The sequence below is a fragment of the Dermochelys coriacea genome, chromosome 7 (genome assembly GCF_009764565.3).
Source record: "Dermochelys coriacea isolate rDerCor1 chromosome 7, rDerCor1.pri.v4, whole genome shotgun sequence".
Classification (NCBI taxonomy): Eukaryota; Metazoa; Chordata; order Testudines; family Dermochelyidae; genus Dermochelys; species Dermochelys coriacea.
Window position 1 is genome coordinate 64,549,075 of NC_050074.1, and position 26,115 is coordinate 64,575,189.

The 26,115-nt window shown below is 38.4% G+C and overlaps 1 protein-coding gene across 1 annotated transcript in view; it reads right to left on the reverse strand.

Moving 5' to 3' along the window:
- KCNMA1 (potassium calcium-activated channel subfamily M alpha 1) overlaps window positions 1-26,115 on the reverse strand; it is an 827,350-nt gene that overhangs the window by 167,021 nt on the left and 634,214 nt on the right. The window contains 5 exon segments of the mRNA XM_038409287.2: window positions 1,677-1,786; window positions 15,839-15,994; window positions 18,318-18,387; window positions 21,040-21,122; window positions 22,323-22,428. Of these exon segments, the coding sequence (XP_038265215.1) occupies window positions 1,677-1,786; window positions 15,839-15,994; window positions 18,318-18,387; window positions 21,040-21,122; window positions 22,323-22,428 (525 nt within the window).

Consider the following 26,115-nt stretch of genomic DNA (forward strand, 5'->3'; position numbering starts at 1 on the left):
CAATGTTTTGGGGTGTTCCTAAATCTCATTAAATAGCCTTTCTTTATTGATTATTCTACCTCAGCTATATCGGTGTGTGGAATGAATGATAGTTCTATGCTGAATACATTCTCTGTTACCTTTTTCTAGGAACCATATGGAAACTCGACTGGGTTTGACAAAGGATTTTGCTTGGGGATTTTGTTCCTGTAACTTGGTTCGTGTTGACAGTGCACATTAGGCTTCACTCAATACCATGTAGAATGGCATCTTTTCTGATTTTTTGTTTAACGCATTTGACATAGGGGAAGACATTTTCTGACACAATTTTCAGGGTAAACAAACACTACCTATTAATAAGCCAGTCACAAGCCCTGGTAGCGAAGGGCTGGATTGTGAACCCCTTTCTTACACAAATCCCCACTGATTTATGGTCTGGATTAGTTTAAATCTACATACGCTCAGAAATTATTTATGACCAAAGCTCCATCACTTGATTATCATGTTCTTCTCTCACTCAGAGGTTATATTGTAAACTGTGGTGATATTACACCATGTGAAAAGAAGCAAGGATGTAAAAAGAATGTCACTAACTTACAGAGGAGAAGAGCAAGTGACTCCTTGAAAACCTGGCCCCTCCCCCTCCCACTCTCTCCTGTTCTCAGCTCAAGAATGGAGTCATCATGAGATTTAGGTCTGAGAGTCATCATAGTCTACTGGATAAGGTCAGACTGGACTGGGACTCAGATACCCTGAGGATCTGTTTATGCTGATCTGTTACATAACCTTGGGCCAAGTCATTTCACTTCTCTGTGACTCTATCTCCCCTCCCACCATGTCTGTCTTGTCTAGTTAGACTGTAAACTCTTCAGGACAAGAACTGTGTGTTTGTACAATGCCTAACAGAGTGGGACCCCTTGGTGTGACTCGAATAGAAAATAATAATAAATAACAAATAATAATAATAATAATCAATAGAAGAAACCTGATGGGCCTAAACTATTCTGAAAGTGTTTGGAGTGGATTTTTCTATCATTTTGACCTTGTACACTTTCACTTCTTTCTGAAAGAGCACTTCCTGGATAGATAAAAACTTACTCAGTCCTCAGTAGGAGTAAGGCATAACACTGTCCTATGGACTATGCATGGTTATTCAGTCCATGCCCCACATGTTCCCCTCTCATTGTCAGATGGATCTATTTTTGCTGGCAGAAATTATGTTTGTTCAAAGCATTTTTCAGGCAGTTCTATGATGTGTTAAATGACTATCTCCCTACGGTATATACAACTCCTTTACAGCTGCTCAGATTAATGAATACTTTTCTTGAGATTGGGCAAGAATCAAGAGGGTGACACTGACAAGAACCATCCAAAGAATGGGAACTATTAGAAGAAACAATCAGAAACCAGTTATAAATAAATAATTCCATTTAAACAGATTGCTGATTCATTTTTTTGAACACACTTGGCATTTAGTCTTTCATTTATGTTCACTTAGTTCTAAATCTCTTCCGGAAACAGACATTAAAATGGAGTACTTCCATACAGTGATTGCTTTAATGTTTATTTTACTGGATCCCATCTGATGAGGCAATGATATTGGGATTTTAACAGAATGGAAATGTCTCCTGTGGAAACCTTTGATTTCACTTGAGAGCAGGCAAGGAATTTATGACAATTAATATATATCTACTTACTCACAAACTGCAGGGAAAGACAGACCCACAAAGGCACTAGATAGATATTCTGTATACATTTCATTTGAGACTCCTTCTAGATAGTATTTCTGCCATGTATCCTCCTCAATCTAAGAAAAAGAAACACAGATGTAGCATCATGAATAAAAAATGTTTTCTGCAAAAATATAACCAGTGGATTTAACATGATTCAATTTTTAGTTAGTGAATTTGGTAGCCTAGTTTGTTTTTGTTTGGGTTTTTTGACAATTAATAATACTTAGGTAGCAGAGTTCCATTGAACACCAATAAACAATGCAAAGTAAAAATTAAGTACTGCTCTACCTGGATTTCTTTGGGATTTTGTGCAACTATATTATAATAGTGGCTGAATTAAAGTTGTGGAAAGAGCTAGTCAAAAAAGTTCCTGATTTTGTTTTGTGAAAATTCTGTGAATATGTGGAATAATTTTATCATTTGACCACGTTTGTGTAAAGAGTCACTTGTTTTCACAACTTTTTAGCACTTGGCCAATATTTATCAATCACCACCATAATTTCTAACGTTTTTCTTTCCCCAAACCCCATCTTGCTGCTGCATCATGAACTGTGTGAACAACTAGATCAATAGAATTTTTAAAAGTGTGTCCATTGTTTTGGTACTGCAGTGTGAGAGAAACTTTGATACTGCACAAAAGATCATTTACTCTTGAGAGACAAGGGTGGATGAGGTAATGTCTTTTATTGGACCAATTTCTGTTGGTGAGAGAGACAAGCATTTGAGCTACACAGAGCTCTTCTTTCAGTCTGGGAAAGGTACTCAGTGTCTCAGCTAAATACAAGGTGGAACAGATTTAGCATAAACAATCTATTCCACCTTGTATTTAGCTGTGACATTCTAGTTCTCTGTCCCAGACATGAAGAAGAACCCTGTGTAGCTTGAAAACGTCTCTTTAACCAACAAAAGTTGTTCCAATAAAAGATATTACCTCACCCACCTTGTCTCTTTAATATTCTGGGATCACACAACAACATTGCAAACACTTTTACACTTGGACAGTTCAATAATAAAGATAAGGAGAGGTGCGATGGGCTGTGCCCAACAGCAGAGTCTCATAAGGAGCTCTTAGAAGGGTATGCCTTTAGAAATATTTTTAGGATTTTGGGGTCCAAATACAAAGTTATTCTCTGGTGGTGGTAGAGCATCCCTTCAAACTCTCTATCCCTGATGAAATATCAGTAGCAGAACCCACCAGTCTGACCCCATATATAAAGTTTGTTGGAAATGGCCTATCCTTCAAACTGAGGTTTGCCCACAGAAACTGAGAAAAGGGGCAATAGATATGATTACCCAAAGATGATCCTGCAGCCTTTGGCCAAAATTGCATGCCTTTAGTGGGAGTTGCAGGGACTCAGCACCTCTAAAATTCAAGTCCATATAGACCAGAGAAGCGAATCAGATAACTTTGGTCTTTTTTTTTTTGCACCTGGTATGCCACCTCCTCATATCTGTTTATGTAGATTGTAGGCACTACCAAAATGTCTATTTGCATAGTTTGTTTATCATTTTTCATTAAAATATTTAAAAGTTTCAATTACAATAGGACATCCCTTCATATAATTAGTCCTTTGAATATTAGTGAATTGTGTTATCAGAAACAGAGCCTTTCATGATTGCAAGAATTATACATATGACAGCAACAAAACAGTAATAATGATGAACAGAGAGAACATATGCTCCTTGGGGGTGAGATTAATAAACTGTGACACAAGAGTAACCAAAGAACTTGCCAGCTACACCAGAGTAGGGGAAATGATATATGAAACATTTTTTTTGACATCACAGCAAGTTACGGTCACTAACCAGAAGATATGCAATCGTTCAATACACAAGGAAATAGAAAGGAGCAGTATCATGCCTTTTGAGAAAGGGTGGATTTAAAACTGCTGATCCAACATGCATATTTATAGATCATGGATATTCTTCTTTTAAACTGAGCCTGTGCTGCAAGAAAATTCTGGTCATGTTGCAATGAAACATTAATAAGCAAATATGAACACCTAACTCCAATCTTACAAGCATCCCTATTCTGATATGCATCACACAGCAGAGACTATGAGAACAGAGAGATTTTCAGACTAATGGCCAATGAGTACAGAAAAGCTTTGATATGAGATGAAGCAGAAGGCATTTTTGTGAAGCTCTTTGGCTGAGATTTTCAATGCCACCTAGGGAATTTGGATGGCAAGTTCCGATTGATTTTAGTAGGACTGGGATATCTAAATCCCTTAGATAGCTTTCAAAATCTTAGTATTGGTTCATAAAATGTTATATTTTGGGGGGGGATTCATAGCACACAGCTGCAAAGAACAATAACCTTGATTCTTCGCTACACTAAGCTGCTCATGCACAACTGAGAGGGCAGTTGCAGAGAGCTGATTGTGGCTTCCTGATTCAGGGATGCCCAGCCCCAGTGTAAATTACAATAGGAGGGATTCTGCTCTAATCTTCATTGCTGGCACTGTTAGAATAATCTCCCTTAGCCAACAGAGAATTCAGGTTTGTGGAACTTGGCTTGCCATGCCTTCTCTTTTCTCCCACTTCTGCTGGAGGTGGGATGGCTGGTGGACATAAAAGGCATTTATACCACTTCAACCAGCTATATGTGAGCTAGATTCAATAAGATACCCAATGAGGTAAACAACTTATCACTGCTGTAAAAGATGTGATTGAAATACTGGCCCACCATATCAAATAGCTTGACTAGAATCCAGCCAACTGTTTTGAGACCATGTGTAAAGCTTTACACCAGGAGGTGGTAGAGGATTGTATATCTTTAATGTAAAAAGCACTACAGTATATTTAAGTTTTGGTTTTTTTAAGCTGTGATATACATTTCTGTCTTGAATATATATTCCTTATCATAATATGAATTCAAGCAACTAAATTAATGCACATCAAGTGATTCAGGGAAAGATGCCAAAATTAATTTTTCAGCCATTCAGTGATCAATCAAAAGAAGAAAAGCATCCCGAGGCATCAATATATCTCTGCCTGTCATGTCAAACTACAGCTGTTTTAGAAGAGCATTAAAGCAAGAGCTTCTTGAACAAAATGCAGGGCTTTAATTAAGTCTCTCATTGTAGAGTCAAAAGTCAAACAAGTTGGAGGTAGAACAGCTTAAGGTCATCGAGTCCATCCCCATACATTGCAAACATTTTTTTTCCAGTCAAGTTTGTAAAGTTCCAGAAAATGGGCTTTCCACAACTTTTCTCAATTTAACACTTGCAATTCAGGATTTTTCCTGGATATTAATCCTAAATGTTACTCTCATGAATACCATTATATTGATCTTACATTAACTATATGCCACATTATTCTATGCTAAACACTGCTTCTAAAACAAAAGTATAATCAGTAAAGTGTCTGCTAAATATTGATCCATATTTTCAAACCTACCTATCTAATGGCTTTATGTACACCTATATTTAAGATTACATAAATATATTTTCAAAGGTCCAAATTTGTTGGGAACTGAAATGAATTCAACAAAAGTTTTAAAATGTATTACAGTTACACAACAAAAGTTAAAATACTGTCTATTGACACATTGGCTAATTGATCCAAATCAATGTGAAAAGCTTCAGAACATTCAAATTTCTCTTGTACCTGGTTTCAGTGGCCAAAACATTTAGAAAATAGCTATAGCCCTGTGGTTCTTAGTCTTATTCCAATACCAAACACTGAAATACACAAAAATAACGTTTCAGCCATACAAAAGAGTGGTAGGTACATTAAAAAACAATTCAGGAAAGGCTAGATATGGACAAATGAGGTACAATTAGGGCTTATATTTTACACATATAGATCCCTTCCATAGTACTTCATTGTGAGGTACTACGGCTGGCAGCCATGCTAAGCTAAGCTAAGCTAGCCGTGGAGGCAAATGACTTGGGTCAGCCATGTCACACATATGAATAACAGTAGACTGCCTAAGAGAGTTCGTTGAAAAAGGCAATAAGAAGGTTGGCCATCCCAAACTCCACTACAAGGATTGCATCAAGCGGCACATACAGTCTGCCGGGCTCGACTTAATTACCTGAGAGGATACAGCCCATGACAGGTGAGCCTGGCACTCTGATGCGAAGGAAGCAGAACGTGCAATAGAATACCATTGTCCCACTTTGACTGACAGCAGGAAGGAACGCTGAACACTACATGTGGAAACTGATTTCCAGGCACAGTCATACTCAAATACAAGTGACAGTCATTGTAAGGAGATCCCATGGGTATGTTTATAAACCCAAGATGGATACTGGATACACTTTATCTCTGGTTGATTCTCATTTATCTTCCCTATTTTAATATCTAGTTGTTTTTACCTTGCCTATTTAATAATCATCATAAACACAAAAACACCCCTCCACACCTGTACTTTTCTTGTTACAGAATGAACACTGCTGACTCTGTTTTCAATCTGTCTGCATATAAGAATGAAAGAAGTTCTGAAATCAGAGCAACATATTGTTCCAGATCCTCAGTTGGTTTAAACTGGTACAGCACCACTGACTTCAGTGAAGCTATGCACATTTGCCCAGTTGAGGATCTGACCCATTCTGTACCAAGAAAAAGTGAAGAAAATAGATAGTTAGAGGCAGACTATAGACAAAAAATTCAGAAATTAATTTCAAACTATCCAGAATTTAGAACAGGATTTCAAATAATCCAAAGTGTAGGAGTATTTCAATCCAGGGTTTTAGTTTAGCCTGTTACAAATACAGGGATCATTTGCAAATTCTAGATCTGGGCTTTGATTTTGAACACTCCCCAGGATTGGGTATCTGTCATTTCAGAATTGTGCATCTGTATGTAGACATATTAATAACTTTATACATCCACTAATTTATACGAATGATAATGAAAGAGTGCCCACCTCAGTAAACTCAGTCAAGATGCTGCAAAAACTCCTTAAATTTCTCCTTTGTCACGATGCTTATAAAAATCTTCACAATTGGTTAGGCAACTGGTACCACTGCCCACCGCATGAACCAACAGTATCTCAATATTTCCATGTATTCTCCCATCTGTCTCAATGTGTTGTGTATTGTCTTTTATTTAGATTGCAAGCCCTTTGGGGCAGGGACTGGCTTTCTGTTCTGTGTTTGTACAGCACATTGCACAATGAGGTCCTGTAACAATAGCAGTCCTTGTGAGTAGGACCTGTTTGCTTTTTGCCACCCTCAGGAAACAAATGACCCAACATTGAGCTAGGAAAGAATGGGGGGGGGATATTTATTATGGCCCTAATCCCCTCTTTGACCAGTCCTCAGGTAAGACTAGTTATCTTCGCTGCCCTAAAAGCCAGTGCTGAATGTACATCCCCAATGCACACTGAGCAGCTCAGAAGAGATTGTATCCTAAGGCAAAATCTATCCTGCTGCTTCTCCAGGAGTGAGGCAGCTTCCCACTCTGCCACAAGAGCTTTATGATGATTGTGTAATCTAGCTCTACGTATTTTTAGAGTCATTTCTAAATAGAACCCTATTCATGTCACCCCCTCTTAACTGTGTTGCCCATGGGGAAAAAAGCAGGTATTTGATTTAGGGGACATTTGCTAATTGATGGAATTAGTTCCTATTGTCATTAACTGTCTGGTTTTAGATTGAGCCAAACAGATGTAGTTTGTTCTTGCATGCATTTTCAGATGAGCTAATTTGGCCTTTCTTAAGTGTTCAGAAAGAAAGATTAGTTAGGAAGCTGGATGGGGAATCTGCACTGGAAATAAAGCTGTCTTTTAATTTTATGTTTTCCTTTTTTTTGTTGGAGAGACTCAAGAGACCACACCAGCATATTTACTCATTACCGAAGAATCTGATAGCCTAAGAATTAAACAGGACCTTTTCCCCCAACAAGTTGCTAGCTGCTCTGAGATACAAAACGAGAAAAAACTCGGCACATTCAATGGACAAAAGCTTGAATAGTCTAATTTCTTCCTTTCCAATCACACACACAAAAAACTGTTTAGCCCTTTGAATGCTGCAGATTGATTTGGCTAGTTACATGATAAAGGCTATCCTGACCTGAGTCCTCTAGGCACAGTTAAAGGCCCAACCTCACAGATCTGTGAGTGCAAATGCTCCTCGGAAGTCAATAAGAGTTGTATACTTCCACAATATCTAGCAACAGAGAATCTTTTTTACCCCACAGTGATGACATGGTATACCCTTCCATAGCATATCCAGTGTTTATTGGGCACCTAGTCATGTAAGTAAGGCCAACATGGTGCAACCAACAAGGATGATTCATTAGCTTAGCCACAGATGCAACCTGAAGGAGACCTCACGAGATGGATAAATTAGGAGAAGCCTGGTTTATTACCTTTTAAAGATATTCTATTGGTACTTGTAACAATGCAATCTATGTAAAAGAGTAATTTACATCCAAAAGAAAAAGTATCCTTCCCAACTGATGTGTTTTTGTTGTGCTGAAGCTACAAATGCTCAATCTTTCCATTTCTAACCAGGGCTAACGATGGTATTACAAGCAACACTAATAGTTACTTAAGGGTGTCAAGGATGGGTTTCATCATACCTTTTCCCTTTTTGAATGTGTACTTCCTCCTTCACTCATCTATGCAATGTCATATCTAGGGATGATGACAGATTGCACTGCATTCTATGGAGAATGAGTATCACAGCTTGAAAGAGCCTGCCCCAAATGAGCCCAAGAAAAGGCATTCAGAGGTCACCCTGTCATTTTTATCACTGCAGCTAAGCAAGTATAAGACACTTCAGACAGATACTACTGAGATTGGTGCCCCACTGTGCTGTGCTTTGCTTTATACATAAATACAGTAAGAAGCAGTCTCTGCCTCAAAGAGATTACAACCTAAATAGGAAAAAAATAAGTAAAAGGTGATAAAAAGGAAATACCATCATTTTACAGATGGAGAACTGAGAACAGAAGAGATTATGTGACTTTCCTACAGTCACAGAGGAAGACGGTTGCATAACCGAGATTTGAACCCAGATCTCCTGAGTTCTAATTAAGTGCCTTAACTACAAGCCCATCTTTCCTCTTCTCTATTACTTTACTGCACTGGTCTCCTGGATAATAGTAATACACCTTATCCATCGATTTAATTGCCCATCTGAAGTATAGCGGGAAAGTGACATAGTATTCCCCAAGAGAAGAAATTTAATTTTCCTCTGAATCATTTTTTAAAATACATAGTAATGTTGCTACCCTCTTCTCTATCCATATATAGATAAAATCTTGATATCAGACATATTTACATAGTGCTGTCACTTACTAGTGATAAACAGTGACAGTGGGATGAAAAAATGATGCAAGTATCACAAGTATGACCATTAATATTGTTAAAAAAGCCACCTAGACCCACATTGTGGAGTGTAATTATCAGCAGCTCTGCAGTTTCAACTGATCTATCTTGTTCATAGCACTTACTTCTCGACGTAATGAAATAAATAGTTACATCAAAGAGATCAAGTATACCTGAACTTAATGAACCTATCTAATATCTTCAGTGCTGTCAAGGAATAGGAACCAACAGCAGGGAAGAGACTGAGGATGGGGTTGGTTTGATTTGGGATATTGTGTTATATTTTGCATTTAGTCCAAAAATAAGCCTCTCATAAAGATTAAGGAAGCACCAATCTGAAATTCTTTTATAGCTACAGGACCGGCTATAATGTCCAGGCCATCATGATGCAGAAAAGAACACACCTCACTAACACTGTTGAGAATAAATTCAACCATTTTGAAGAGAAAAAATTGTCTCTCATACTTTGTCATACATTTGCCCTGAACACATATTGACAGACAACCCTATTTCACAAGGGGAAAAAATGATATACCAAGATGCTAAACATTTTAACTATATTAAACATGGAAAATAAATATGATTGATTCAGATTATTGTAGCTTCAAAATAACTTTTAAATATTTATATTTTTGAGCTATTAAAATTAGCAAGTTTGGTCCCTTTGGCGTAATGTATTTGTTCAATATAAATGACCAAATGCGTGGGATACTGCTGAGGTGCATGAACCTCCTATGAACCAAATAAGTACCCAAAAGGTGGAACCTCTGTTTACAAACTAGATGTCTAGTAAAAACAACAGGGAATGTTTTTACTATGTGCAATTTTTTTCTAAAATAAATGCACGGCCTGGGTCTAAGAGGTGCCCAATGTCTCTCAGAATCAGGCCTTTACCTCCTAGTGACATTAGATTCTAGAACTGCCTGGAAGCTCCAGTCAAGCTTCTCAAGCTCCAATCAATTTGTTCTTTACTGTAAGTCACTTTCCTCCTCAAGAGCACCAGTTAAACAATTCTTTATCTTTACCCCATATTGGTAAGTACTAAAAAGGCAGGGCAACATGTTTGAACATCCCACAAAATTTTCTTCAATCTAACAGAGCTGGCCGTGTGATTATAGATTTTTATACATTAAGCATGGATATAATACTTTTGGTTCATCATCAGGAAAAAAGGCAAAAACTGAGTAATAAGTTGTGTGGCGAAAATAGTTCACACATTTGTAGCTAAAAGAGAAGGAGTACTTGTGGCACCTTAGAGACTAACAAATTTATTATATTTAGAACCATGGAAGTAAACTGCCTAGTACTAAGTATTATACAATAACCATTACCTTCTTACTCAATTGCACTTGTCTGTGTCAATCAGAGTTAACAAATTTTTACAGCAATATAAATTTCATAGTGAGTGCCAAATACTCCTACCAACTGGATCTTTTTTCCAGAACCATATGTAAAAATGAAACCTGGGTATGTTGTATCTAACATCAAATGTGTAAATCAAGATTAGCTCTAACATTGGACAGGATTAGATGTATGTGCATTTTTCATGGTATACGGAAATGATCTGTACATGCTTATGTGGAGTCTGATACTACTCCAAACAACTACTGAAATACTGTGACAACCAGATCTCCCCTCAGTTATGGGCAGTGATGGGACTTGCACCCATGCAACTAAGAGGAGAATAGGCCCACAGAATTTATTTTAGTCTTTAACCACAAAATTTATAATGCAGGGGGGGCATTAGCCAGGTTGGGGGTTGGGGAGGAGAGGAGGTAACACATCAAACACAAATACACTTGTTAATGGAAATTGATGTTAATGTATTCAAATGATTAAATGGCTTAGTAACTATATACTTTAGGAGAGAACAACAAGATTGAAGAGCATGTGTGGCTCTTACTCCCATCCGAGGGCAGTTTCAATGTACTACATTAATAGTTGACTCCCACACCAATTTTCAAAGTCCTGTCTCAATGAATAGACCCTGAACTGATTTAGGCACATCAGAAAACACATATATGGCACTTAGGGAAATACCTTAAGTTATTTTTTCCCTAAGTACTGTACTGGACATATTAGGCATAGCATATAAAAGTTAACTACCATGCATTTTGGTCATCACTCCCTCATCCTGAGCGTCTCACAGCAAATAAAATGTTGCAACTCAAGCTGGCTTTTGCTAAAGTTTTGTACATATTTCTAAGGTCCCCTCCCTACAGTATCTGGATGCATTATATACATTTTGATGTACTTCAGTTCAAGAAAGAGGAACAGATGTCCCTATGCACACAAACTGAAGCCACATCCTTTAGATGAATCAGATCTAAATGGTTTATTTCACATAGTACATGGCCTGAGATACTCCTCAACTCAACAGAAGACTCTCCAAAACAAAGGAATCTTGCATCACACCCTAAAGATGACAAGAGTATGTTGACCTGTCTCAAATTTTCCCAAGAAATTTCTGGTGAAAATATTCCAGCATCATCTCCCTAGTCCCACTCAGTTTGGGTTTATTCCTCGGTATTGAGACTGCACTGGTGATGTTGATTGATGATCTCCTGGTGATGAATGAAGTTTTAGGGCCAGACCTCCACCTCCACACCAAGACTGCTTTGTGCTGTCCTGGGGTCAAAGAGTAACCTGAAAGCCAGCTTGGGGTTTCCTCTGAAGCAGGTGAGTGCCTGAGTGGCATAAAGCTGGTTATGACATCTCTACCACACCCAGCTCAGCCCTGACTAGGCTGGGAGGCATGGCGGGGCTTCACCAATGCTAGCTGTCAAAAGAGCCTCTAGGAAGCTCTTGCTGTCAATATAACTTAGCAGAGCCATGAGGCTGTTCTAAATTGTTCCTCATGACCAAAATGATGCCCAGTGACTCAAGCATCAGGGAGCTACAAAGATGGTTCATAATTTACAGACTCCTATTGAAATCTGCAGCCAAACTCTACTCTGTAAAAAAAAAAAAAAAAAAAAAAAAAAATAATCATGTGACTTCAATGGGGTTGAACGCTTGTATCCAAGGGGAAAATTTGGCCCTCCATAATCCCAAGCTTTATTTACTTACTTTTAAAAATATTTTGGTAAACAATGGTAAACAAATATTTGTTAATCCAAACCATAAACAGTAATTGCTCTAATTGCTGTATAGAGCAATATTTCAATCTAGTGCTGAGATCATGTATGCAACGAACAGGCATATCATTTCATTTTTTTATATAACTCAGAGAATATTCAACATAATAAAAAGAATGGACCTATTAAAATATATCTCTCTGTACGGTTTTGATTTGTTTTCTCTTAAATCTTTTTATTGTATAATTTTTCCTTCTTCCTTTTAAGTATTTACAGAACTATTCTGTTACAACTGCATGTTATGCAACATTTTTGAACTGATTTTCCCTTGGTTCAATTTAGTGCCAAGAGCAAACTAAAAGATTCCATATGAAATTACAGCTATAAAACCAAAAGGAAAATATTAGATTTAAATGTAACATTTTGAGGTTTATAAATTTGTTTTACCTTTAATGCGGGGCAGACAGTTTATACAAATCATTTTGCTGAAGACTAAGTTAAATGTGTGTGGGATCACCACCGATGAAGTTAATTTGTCTTTGACTGACCAAACATGTACAACACATTAAATAACTTTCTAATCATGTTAGGAAGAAGGGGGAACACACCTCCAACTTTTTTTTTTAATACAGAAGTTTCAGTAAGATTTTTTGGCAATGTTCTAAGATGTGTACAAAACGCCACTAATAATGTTTGCCTAAAGAATTTGTAAAGGCCTGACAGTTCTTAAACGTTCTAGAAAGAGTGCTACTTTGCAATGGAAGGAAAGGGACTCTCAGTTAGCAGTTTATGGATGTATTTCTCCCTTTCCTATACAGCCCTTCTGACAATCCATATCAACACAGTCCACTTGCAGTTGCAAAGGCTCTGAGTGTTGTATTGGTTCACAATTTCCATCAATTAATGGTTATTGAGATCAAACACATTTTTGTGTGTGTTGGGGGAGAATGTTATTTATTAAAAACAGTCAACATCGTCTTGGCATTGATAGAGTGGGGATTTTGGTTTTAGTTAATATGCATCAATTCTCATGTGCTTGTTTTGTTCCAGATATTAACAAACTCAGAAATCTGAACTCCCTAATATCTACACCCAGTTACCCACATGAATAATCCATTGTTCCCGAGTAGTGATAGCAGAAATTGATGTTAACCAATATTAACTGTTTTCTCTCAAAACATTGATAACACTATTTTTTTTGTTTTAATCCTAAAACACTGCTGATGCAGTATCTGAATAGCCTGCTCATAAGAGCACAGACATGTTCTCTTTGCCTGTTGGCCTCCCAGAAACTGAACAACAGAAATTATGATCTATCCACGCATTGCACTATGCACAGCACAATAGTATCTAAGTGCCAGATACAACAAGAGCTAGCAACATTGCTACCTTGGTATAAACCAAATTAGGCAATCTTCCCATGATTATACTATATAACTAGAAACACCTGGTCAGAATCAGCAAGACTCCATCTGATTTCAGGGGAAGTTCAGAATGCTGTAAACTCTCAGTGAAAGTCCTCAGAGCCTTGCAGAATTGGGCCTGTAGGTTGTAATAGAAATCATAAAGGATAACCCAATGTTGATCAGTCAGTCCCATCTCATTACACTGCTGAAAAGGAGTGTATGAATGGAGGAAATACATTATGAAATGGAGGAAATGCAGAATGGGTGGCTTGAAGAGAGACAAGAGACTGGTAGAACAGGTTGCTGGTGTCCCACTGAGCCTTGAAAGAGAGACGTGCTGATGGCAAGAGGGAGAAATTAAAGTCAAGATGCACAATTTTTAATCCTGCTTAATCAAAAGATTGTAGCTACAAGATCTAGGTGGTACAGTTTCCTCCCAAGCCATGATTTTTACTTGTTGATGCTGTCCCCAATATTCTCAGTGAAATCTGTTTAAATTTAAAGTAACCTGCATTGGGGTAGTGGTTACTGAGAATAACACAGGCCCTTCCTGAGAGAGGCTGACTCATTTCCAGCCTTGAGAAATGCAGAAACTGAACAGAGGTGATGGCCTACACAAGGGGTCAAAAGCAAAGGCACAGAAGAGCCTGTCCCTAAAAAGGTGCCACAAGAAAGCTGGCATATGCCAGTGTGGGTGCAGAGAAAGCTCAACACCCTTGAGTGTGCCAGATTCTGGTTACAAATATTAGCAGCAGAGCAAGGGACAACACAGTGACCCTCAAGTGAACAGCAGCCCTAAAGAATGTAATGAAAGGAAGATGCTTTATGTTTGCTACACTTTATTTTTGGGATAAAAGAAAGAGAGTGGTTAACTTCAGAGATGCAGCATGCCAGTGAACTAGAGAGAGTTCAGCAAAGCTGAGCTTATGAAGACAGAGGAGTTAAAGAAGTTTGATAAAAGAAGCAAAGAGTCTAATTGCACATGTTAAAGTAAGGAGCCCAAGCTTGCTTTCATATAATTTGACTGCCATGTTGAACAGCTGAATTCTTCTGACTACATATACTTACCTAAGATGGCTTCTTGCACTAGAGTCTGCAGCCCCTGAGAATCTGTGATGACTTTCTAGGTTTCTCACCTACAAGTTTCTCACAGCAGCCCCAGAAACCCCTGCTTCTACCTCATGCCAAGAGAATAAATATCAGATGGCATTGTACCAAAGGCTCCCAACCACTGGAATGTGCACCCAACTGGTAGGCCTCCTAGCTTCCCCACCTAGTACTCTAGGAAACCCTGCCCACTTTCACGATGAACTTCAGGAGCCATGGCCCACCTCACATTCCATCATGTCCTAGCCCCTGATCACAAACACAGGACTGGAAACTGGCCAACCTTTACATCTAGCAAGAATGCCTGAAAACAGAATAAGAGGAAGGGAACACTGACTAAAGCTATGTCTACACTACAGACCTTACAGTGACACAGCTGTACCACTCCAGCTGCACCGCTGTAAGTTCTCCAAGTTAGCCACTCTATGCCGATGGGAGAGAGCTCTCCCACCGGCATAATTAAACCACCCCCAATGAGCAGCAGTAGCTATGTTAGCAGGAGAGTGTCTCCCACTGACATAGTGCTGTCCACATGGGCGCTTTTGTCAGTGAAATTTATGTCATGAAGGAGTGTGTTTTTTCACATCACTGACAGATAACAGTTTTACCGACAAAAGTGCTAATGTAGACATGGCCTAACTCAGGTGAGATCTTAGTCTAGTGAGATGGTACTGTTGCCCCAAAAGGGTGGGAACAACAGACCTACAAGTTTTTGCAAATAAAGCCCTAAGGGTCTCTTTGACTGAGGAGAAATAAATAAAGGAATTATGTTGTAGGAGGTTTGGGCTTAAGTACAAACACATGGTCCACATTTATTCTCACAGTGAGAGATCCACTAGTCACTTGACGTAAAAGAGCAAAATGATCATTCTTTTTCTCTAGGCGCTTTCTTGTCATATGAGATGTATATAAATCATATTTTTGTTTTAACAGCAGAGGCTTTCCTGATAGATAAACATGTGGTTTATCTAAAAAAAGAATTGAAATGGATTGTGCTTTGAACAATCATTTAATGGCCATAGATGTGCCAAATAAAAATAAAAACATAATTTTTTAAGAACCTGGCCCACTGCCAAATTTATAACAGAATGTGTGTGTGCGTGTGTGTGTGTGTGTGTGTGTGTGTGTGTGTATATTTTACCAAACTGGTTAATGTGTCCCTATCTGTTTTGAGTTTAAGCTGTGCTCTCTAGTCAACCCCGTGCCAAATTGAATCCCAGGCTAACACACTCTAATGAGACAAGACGTTACCTTTATGAATGACCTCATAGAGAAGAGGTTGGCTAGCATTGTTGAGAGGCCCGGTGCCAGGCAGCTCTGGGCTATGAAACCCAGCTTGAGTTCAGCAAGACAGATTGCGTCATCCCCTTCTTTCCAATTCCAGCTTGGGATATTTAGCAGATGGGCCTGAAGGAAGAAACAAAAGGTAAAGGACTCTAAATACTTTCCCTGCATTCTGCTAACACAGGAAATATCCAAGCAAGTGACAACTAATCTTTTTCTTTAATGCTGGACTTCCTTTTCCTGTAGAAGGTAAAAATACAATTAGGGCAGTGATACTCATACCTCAGAGATCAACGTTACCAAAAAGAGCTACAGTAATGTGAATTAATTGTTTCTTTTATATATATATATATATGGTTGACAGAAGGTCACCATAGTATGACATCTTGAGGGATGCTGGGAGATTTGAACTGAAAGGTGTAAAAGTGGAGAAGTTCCTGATACAAAAACTCTACTGGAAATATTTTGGTTTGAAGGAATATTGATTTAAACCCCCTAGTCCAGTGATGCTCAGACTGAGGCTTCAAGTGGCTCTTTAATGCGTCTCCCATGGCTTTTTGCAGCACATAGATGTATATAAAAATTATTCTCACAGGAAAATGACTGACCAAGTATTCTACAAATGGTTAACAACATAGTAAAAGCACATAGTGTTTTAATATCAATGTGCTTCAAAAAGCCACGGGAGACACATTAAAGAGCCACTTGCAGCTTCCAAGCCTCAGTCTGAGCATCACTGGACTAGGGAGTTTAAATCAATATTCCTTCAAACCAAAATATTTCCAGTAGTGTTTTTGTATCAGGAACTTTTACACCTTTCAGTTCAAATCTCCCAGCATCCCTCAAGATGTCATATTATGGTGACCTTCTGTCAACTATGGAAAACTGGATTGGAGGCTTTGTAAGGCCCATCAACAGAGCTAAAGTTGTTACATAGTGCTATGAAGTTTTCATTGCACCTAAGTCCATGTATACTCCCTCTTGCAGCAATCTGAGTTACTCCCTGACAAATAAGTAACACACACAGATCCCAGAAATCAAACACAGGTTTTTAATCTAACCTAATGTGGAAATGCAGTAACCCAATCACATGTCCACAAACCCAGCCCTTGAACAATATGATATAATCTGTACTTTTTTTGGTTTCTCCCACCCCCAGAATCAAATAAGCACAGATCCTGGTGTAAGGAGTCTCTTTTCTCCGGTTTTTGATAATGGGACTAGTGCACAGTGAAATAGTGGATCAAAAAAATCATCCAGTGTTGACTCTGCTCAACAAGTTATGTATATTGTTTTTAATACTATTCAGTATAGTATGTTACAATGTGTACTTCCATATATAATTGTTTTCATATCAGTTTTTCCTTGGAAAAAGCGTTCGAAAAATATGTTTTGCCAAATTAAAATTTTACAGAACATTCTAGAGGTTTTTGTGAAATGCAAATCTCTAATGGACACTTTAATCCTTCTATCACAGACACACATATGCATGCACATGAACACAAACACTGAGTCCTTCATGCTTTCCTCCTCCTGATAATCGGATTATCACCATTCATCATTTTTTCTTCATTTCCTCATTAATTTTTATTAGAAATATAAAGAGAAAACATGTTTTTAATACAACACGCTTCCTGTTGAGGGTGTTTAAAATACAGAAATAGCATGATTCTGTTCCACAAAAGAAGGAGAACCAAATTCTGTATGTTAGCTGCCCTCCACTCATGTATGTGCAGTTAACTCAGGCAGTAAAAATCACACTGTGTAAAACCAGATGGATCCTGAGCAGGCCTAAACTTCTTTAGCTATAGTTATAAAAAGGAAAGGTAGGTGATGTAATATCTTTTACTGTACTAACTTATGTTGGTGAGAGAGACAAGCTTTTGAGCCACACAGAGCTCTTCTTCAGGTCTGGGAAGCTTAATCAGAGTGTAACAGTTAAGTACAACACAGAACAGATTGTTTAGCATAGAAGTTAACATATATTTCACGAGACCATGCAAAGTGAAATGAAGGTGCGGACCCCTTTGGAAATCTTAGGAATAGTCTGCAGACTCCAGGGTTCCACAGACTGCAGGTTGAAAACCACTGTTCTACAGTAATCCCATACACTCTCCTATCTGTATAGGTAATACAAGCATCATACATGGTTTAGTGAATCAAGCTGGGCCTTATTTCACAAGAGATGTGTGCTTACAAGCCCAACTGAAATCAATGGGAGCTGTGGAAGCTCAGCACCCCAGGGTAACAAACATCCTAGGGTTTTGATAAGGTCCCTGTCATATATAAATACAACAGAATTAACTCGTTAGTGGATTTCATGACAACTCGTATTCACATGTTCCTACTGAGAAAGAAAAATGCTTTCCATTTAGGCAGCTAAAATAAGTGGGTGTGGGATACTGTGGTAGCTCTGAAGAGCGAGACCCCTTGGTCTTCTCATTACCTTGTTATGATACTGCAGCATCTGAGTGATAATTCTTATCTTCGGATGGTAATTCTTTATGGAAATTACTCTTAAAAAGAAAAAGAAAAAATTAATATCTTGGACATGCTACCATTCTTCCTATAGACCCAGGCTTGTGGACCTGGTGTTTCTGAGCCTCTGCTTGAACATCCACACTGCACTGTAAACCTGGGTTTACAATTTCTGGACCTGGGTCTGACAGCCATGCTAACACTGCACTACACACGGCACTAGCTAGACCTTCTGACACAGGCTTGTGGCTTGATCAACGTCCATACTGCAAAATGACAGGGCTTGGACCCATACCACAACTGGACTTGGGCTCTGATCCAACCCTCCCATCAGGGTTCTAAGAACCTGGGTCCTCAATGTTTGCTGACCCAAGTCAGACTGATTTGGGTGTGGATGAAAGTGGGAGTTGGGCTCCAACCTGAGTCAGAGCCCAGGTTTAGTGTTTGGAGTACACATACCTTCTGAGAGCAACAGTTTATTGCAGTAGTGTGCTGCCAGAAGTTGCATTGCAGGCATACAGGGAAAACTTACATTGCTGACTTATTCCCAAGACTAGAGAATAAAGTTGTCCAATAAAGTTGTTTGAATCTCTTTTTGTAGGGGAGAAGAGTTGAAGAGCAAAGAGAAGAGTGTGATGCTCCCCTCCCCCTATTAATTTCCTATTTCCCACTTAAGTGTTTAATTAATCCAGATTTATTGAATCAAACTCATTTATTGTGAGAACACATAAGATAATTCCACTCCCAATAACACTTCTGCATTTTATTATATTAAAATATACTGAATCCATTTAAGAACACACTAATGCATCTGGAATGCTCTTTAATCTATGTATTGCAATTAAAATCAAACCAGGGTTTTTGATTTGACATCCCAAATGTGGTTATGGAAAATGAAATGATCATATTTAAACCCTGCTCCTTCCACAGGCATCCCACACTCTAGGCACACTGGGCTTTTTCCAGTGAAGTATTATTTTTTAAATTGTATTCCTGTAACTACCTTCAACAGATAGAATGCAAGTATCTGACAAGCCAATAAATTTGGTTTATAACACTGGCCAATTCATTGTATTAGCTAATTTTTAATGGATCTTTTACATTTTAATTTTAAAAAGGGCAGACTGGTCTCCTTAAAACTAAGGCTGTCTGAACAAAATACAAATAACTGAGGACTCAACCTTATTTTAACTTACTTTTGCCATTTCCTTACTTCTCCCCCACTATGTGAGACTAACAATGGCATATTTTCTCCTTAACTAGACCTGGTTTCCGTTTTCACCTGCATTAACAGCTCGTGACCAACTGTTGAGGCCAAGAATAATGATTTCAGTGATAAATACTGGCTTTCCCAGCACGTGAAGAAGGCAAAAGAAGTCTCTTCCTCTCAGAGCACTCTCACAGGAAGAAGCCGGAATACAGATCCAGCTCCTTAGTGAGCTAAGGTGCATTGCTGATCAACACAACCATATTCCACAACCCAAAAGGGGGATGAAGCATCAGGCCCAAAGAACCTGCTGCCACAAGAAGCAGATGCAAGGGGAATGCATGTTGCACCCTGTGACTGGCAGAATTCCTCAGAGCACCACTGCCTGGGCTCCACATTGCCACTTATCCAACAACAATGTGCTTCTGGATGCAAAGGTCAGAATTTCAGGCTTAGCTGTGTTGTTTAAATGAAATGGAGCTATTCATTAGACTAGCACCCTAAGGACTTAGGTTTTAGAAGAGCAAGTGATATTTGTTATTGGGGTTGGAGAACAATAACCAGTGACCCTGCTATGTAAATACTGTTAATACACATGGCGTAGAGGTGCAGGGCATTCTGACTCTGCTGCCTGGGAGAGCCAACACCATTAATATGGTCTTTCAACTCCACTCTTCTGAAAGATTGGACAAAGAACCAAAAAGAGGGGAACTTCATACCCTCAGTGAATATAGGGCTTCTTTTACAATATAGCAATGAACACAACTACCTGCTCCATAAAACTGGAATCCTGAAGGCAGTTCCCTCAAAACCCACCCCCCAAAAAACTAACACAAAAGCCCCACCATGTGAAACCAAATCCTGTATGCCATCACTGCCATTACTGATCAGAGAGGAATGCACAGGAACTCATACCAAGAAAAACTGGACTTTCTTTGCAAGGACAACAATAAATATATCTGTTGAAGGAAAGACTGAAAGTAGGAAGAGACAGTCTGTATATTGGATTCTGAAATAAAATATCTTTGATCCTAATGCACAGGATAACGTGTTTGAGACACTAAGGTCCCTATGATGCTGACAACATGTGTAGAAAGTACAGGGCACACAACGGCAGTTTTAATATGGGCATCCGCTTCATCCTCATTCTCCAGATTAATATTTGTGAGGCCACAAAGTGGTACTGGCGGCAGAAAGATCTGTAGCTGACCTACGCTGGTTATCTAGGCTAGCACTTCCTCTTTTCATCTTTTCACCCTCATGGATACACTATATCCAAGCCAGCCCTTCCACTTTATACTTCTTCCCTCTCCACACTATCGAGGCAATCCTGTGCACTCCCTCAATTTAACTCCCTCTCTCTGGAAGCAATTCAGTGAGAAGTTTTCAACTGTAACAGATGTGGGTATGGTCCACCTAGACACCAGCAATTTGCTGGTCAGAAATGAGAATGACAACCATATTCAAAACCTCTTTGGGTTACCTCATAATATTGGAGGCATCTTCAGCATCTGGGTCAGCGCAGTATTTATTGGCAAGGATTAGGCATGCATCTGCTGACTCTATCTGAGACACCAGGGGGAAAAAAAAGGCAAACATAAATAGAAATCTTTGTTTCCAACTTCTTCTCACAGCCACCAGCTTCTAAGAAATCAGCTTCTTCCTCCAGGAGCAAGAACAATAATTTATAGTTTTTGCTGAGTATAAAGCTTATGGTATGCTGTAAATTTGCCTCCTTATGATATCCGTGCCAATACTTCATGGAACTGATCACTGTAACTTTTCTAAACACTTTCCAAACATTATAGTGCTCATGGTAGGTAAGGACTTTAGTTATTACTACTACCAGTTACTAATGTTCTTTCAGAGATACAGAAAACAGCACCAACAGGTTAAATGCCAAAGTTTTAAAACTTCATGTTGCAGGTGAGGCTCCTAAACACATAGGGACAGAGACTGTCTTTCTGTTTGTACAGCGATTATTACAGCGGGGTCAGAGCTGTTTGGGTCCTTGGGCATAACATCATAAAAATAATAATAGATCACTGATTTTAGGGGCAAAGTTTAGTGGCAGTTTACCTTAGTTTAGTTTAGTGGCAAAACTTACAATCATCAACCTCTGGTTTAGTTAGCATAAAGTAGCAGATTTAAAATATAACAAAATTACTTTTCTTTCAGTACATTTGGGCAAATACCTCACAGTAAAGCAGGGGATGGAAGAGAGAAGATAACCAGACTGAATTGTATAACCATTACAAGGACATTATACTCTGCTGATTGGAGCTCAGCTCAGCATATGTTATGTAAAAATGAACCAAACAGCTTTTGTAGCCAGCAGATGCAAAAATCCTCATTAGAAAGACATGAAATGGTGTAATGCTATATATAAGTTTGATATCTTTTACTCTTCTGAACTTCAGGGTTTGCTTTAAGAGAATAAAATAATTTAGCATAGAATACTTGAACCAATACCGCCATCTTATTATAGTTAGCAAATGTCTCAAATTGTATTTACCTTTTCAGGACACCAGACAATAGAAAAAGGGTGAAAAAATGTTTTCTAATTGCCCCTATACAAACGTGCCAATAGTGTTTATAACATCAAGTTTTAAAATGTTAAACATTAATATTAACAACTATAGGACCTCTCCTATTAAAGTCAACTAAAAAACTCCCATTAACTTCAGTGGATGTTGGATTGGAGGTAGAATCTGCTTATTTAAGAGAAGACAACTAGTAGAAATAAAGAATCAACAGAATCATTACCTTTACTCTCGCCAGGTCATGCGGATTGAGAACTGAACCCTGATAAAATTCGACCTGAGTGAAGTGTCGTTTAAAAAGAGCTTCCAGCTCAAGGTTAGGGGAGATACTGCATTGGGGGAAAAAACAAACAAGAAGTTTGCACAACATTTCTGTCCCATTCTTGTATGAATTTTTAAACTGTTTGAAATTCCATTGATACTCTTGTGGGGTGAAAACAGTGGGCATCACCTACTGTTAGCACAGCTCCATTCCTTTCACTACATATGTCCCCACTTACATGTGAACGTGGCCTACCAAACAGAGGTAAGACCAGCTTCCCTGAATTTGGTAGCTGTGATGGTTACAGGGTTAGCTGTTTTCTCTTATCTTGTGCTTTGCTCCTGCTTTTAAGAGTAAATAATATTTTGGTTTGAGAAAGCTGTCCAGTGGCCTGCATTAACCACTGGTCAGAAGCTCCCAAAGGAAAGACTCGCAGATGCCTAACCCAGTCGAGCCTGCTGAGTAATCACAGTTGGCATGTAGGGTAAATTAGATCAGGGACCGTCTAAGAGAGGAAGAATCAGAGAACTCCACCCAGGACAGACGAAGACATGAGGCCTAACATCTGAAGGGCGTGCACTGAGAGAGACCAGAAAAGGGGACAGAGGTGCAGCTAGTCATGGAACCATGACAGTAGCTGTCATCAATTCAAACACAGTGAAGTGCATTACACTCTTTCATGTGTAAAGAGTGCACTGAGCCCTAAAAACTCCTCGGCTTTGTTGAGTGAAAGGAAAATCTGCCTAGTGTATGGGCTGCTCACTCAGACCACACCACACAGTTATCTACCTGCACTTTGATGTAATTCCAGTCATATAGTCAGACTGTATAATTCATACAGTAGGTTAACAGCCACCAAGAGGACCTGATAATACCCGTAGATTGTATTAAGTGTTACTAAGTGCATTCGTTATAATTTTGTCATGTCATTTTCACATAAGCAAGTAGTCAAATGAAAAGTAATTCATTATAAAAATGTGGCACATACCTATCTAGCTCCCTTAGTAACAAAGCAAGCATTTACTTGCCAGGTAAACAGTGTCATTTAAATAAAAAAAATGTTTACTTGCAGTTGTGTGTGCCTTTACTGCAAATGAGTCACCCATCCTGCGTAAGGGCAGTTACCAGAATTCTATAAACTATTGTTGAAAGTGCATATGCAATTGCGGGTGCAAGTTTGTCACACCTTTTTTTTGTGCCGGAACCTCCAATTTCCCTTTGGAAATTAAGTTCCATGTGGTCATGTACAGGGAAACTTCCCTCCTACCCTAATAAAATATGAGCAGTTACCAGGGGATATCAACTGTATCCATTATTCCAATGTAATGGCAATCTTATAAAATCAGCCAGGTAGCAACTCTATGCATTTTCAACTTCCGTTATCCAATCATCACAAATAATTCTTAGCCTTTTAATCATTTTGTTTGACAAGAAGGAAAGTGGATAGCTTGCTGTTAAGTGTATTAATATCACTCATTCAAAAACAGCTCATGGCACTTAGAAATGCATGCTGCTCTTGATAGGAAAAGACAGTTAACACCATATTTCTCTCAAGCAAATAGCTATTTCTAATAGCCTCTCCCTAAGATATGCCAATTTGATGTTGAATTGTGTGTAACGGGATGCTAGTGACAAACAGCAACTACCTTTAAGCAAAATTGCTGATGGGAAGGGCATTCCCAGGCAACTAATGACTGGTTGGAGAAGTTGTGGCCCAGTCAGTTGTTAACCGACAAGAAATACCTGACCTAAACACAATCACTAATGTTACCAGATAACATATAGTTTTAAATAATTTTAAGCAATTGCTATTTCTATCTGTTTGCAGCATCATTATGTCTGTGCAACAGCATTTTGTTTTTGTAGTACTGCTGTTTTGCTAGCAGTCATAGTCTAATAGAGTAAAACCAGAGAGCCCCAATATCTGGGGGTGACTGAACCAATTTCATAGATCTACATGGATTGTATTATTCAGTGCTCATCATCTCATTCATTTTTACAATTCAGAGTGCATTCTGGACTTCTCCAAACTGTTCAGACTCTATGAGCAGCTAAAAGGGAGGTGGAAAGCAGCAGTGTACCATGGAGCACTTCTTGTTACAGGATGATACCAGTCATTTTTCAAAATTTTAGAATCCAACAATCTTTTAACAAAGTCATTGGAATGGGATATTTCTGTTAATTTACATAAGATGTACTCATCTTCTGCAGGTTCGTAATCTCCCGAAGAGAAGATTAAATGCAGCACAATCTCATGATGTTTGTGTTTGGAAAAGCAGCCAGTTATGCACATCTTTAAGTAAGTTTCAACATATAGTTGAAATATATGGTTAGAATCAGAAAACACAGCTTTTCTGCAATTTAGCTTGTAACTGTTAGACAGATGAGGCATAAAAGTTGGAGATGGAAATAGATACCTATGAACAGGCATTCCTAACATGAGTTCTCAATCCGCATCATAGATTGCATGATAGAAATTAATCTCCATAAACTAAATTTAGAACTATCCAGGGCCAAAGAAAACTTCTGCAGTAGTTATTAATATATGTTGAATATTATTTCTTATTTCTGAGCGTCATGCTCTTTAAAATATACTTATCTATAAAACTAGTGACAAACAATTGAGTTTCTTTACTATAAGGAGCACGAGTCTGAAGTCCAGTGGCTTCAAGTACCAGTACTATTAAGTATGCTAATAGGGGGGAACAATTGTGGTAACCAATAGGAAAACAAGATTTCATTCTCAACATTCCATTAGTTTTGCAATGTTGGAAAATATGCTGTTCAAATCAATATAACCAGGAATGATCTGATCTGTCATGGTATTTATTTCTTCAAAAATTCAGATATATGTATTTAATTCATTATTCTTCATTAATTATCATTCACTAATTATTTAATTAATTTGAAATTTATTTAAACTATTTCTCTCTTAAAAGCAACAAAGAGTCCTGTGGCACCTTATAGACTAACAGACGTATCGGAGCATAAGCTTTCGTGGGTGAATACCCACTTCGTCGGATGCATGTAATGGTATTTCTCTCTTGTACATCCTATTAGATCAAGACTTCTCATTCTTTGTACAGCATTTGCTTCCTTAATTTATTAACTACATGTATAAAATATCCTTGGTCAGGCCTCTTCTTCTGCAGAAGCATTATTTTGAGAATGGTAGGAAGCTTTTTTTTTTTTTTTTTTTTTTTAAAGTGTCAAGTTTTAACTAACTAGGCTGGGTCAATCTGTTCCTTTTTTCATCTGTGATGATTTGTTTCCACTTGCTGTAGGATGCAGCACAACACAAACACCTATTGAACAATGTACCAACTGTATACCCGACCAATTCAGTCTTTGTTGTGGGTTAGCTAAAACCAGTTAGGGCCAAATATCCCCTTTTGATGCATATGGCTCTAAATGAAGTCAATGTGAGATCTTCCATGCACCTGATGGCAGAATTTGGGCCCACTGAGCAGAAAAGAAATGAAAAATTTCTGTGCAACTGCCTGGATGTTCTTGAGACTTTCTTATAGAAAGATATTGAGCCTCCCCTAGGAAAGACACTGATTAAGATTAATAATGGATACAAATATTTAGAAACTGATTTTTAGGCCTCAGTAATTTAACAAACTATTTTCCAGGGAACTACCAGATAATGTGCAACCAATGAAGAATAGCAACTGACAGCAAGACTGGGAAGTATTCATGGACTGATACTACACACTTAAAAAAAAGCTTCACTGGAAAATGAAATAAGACT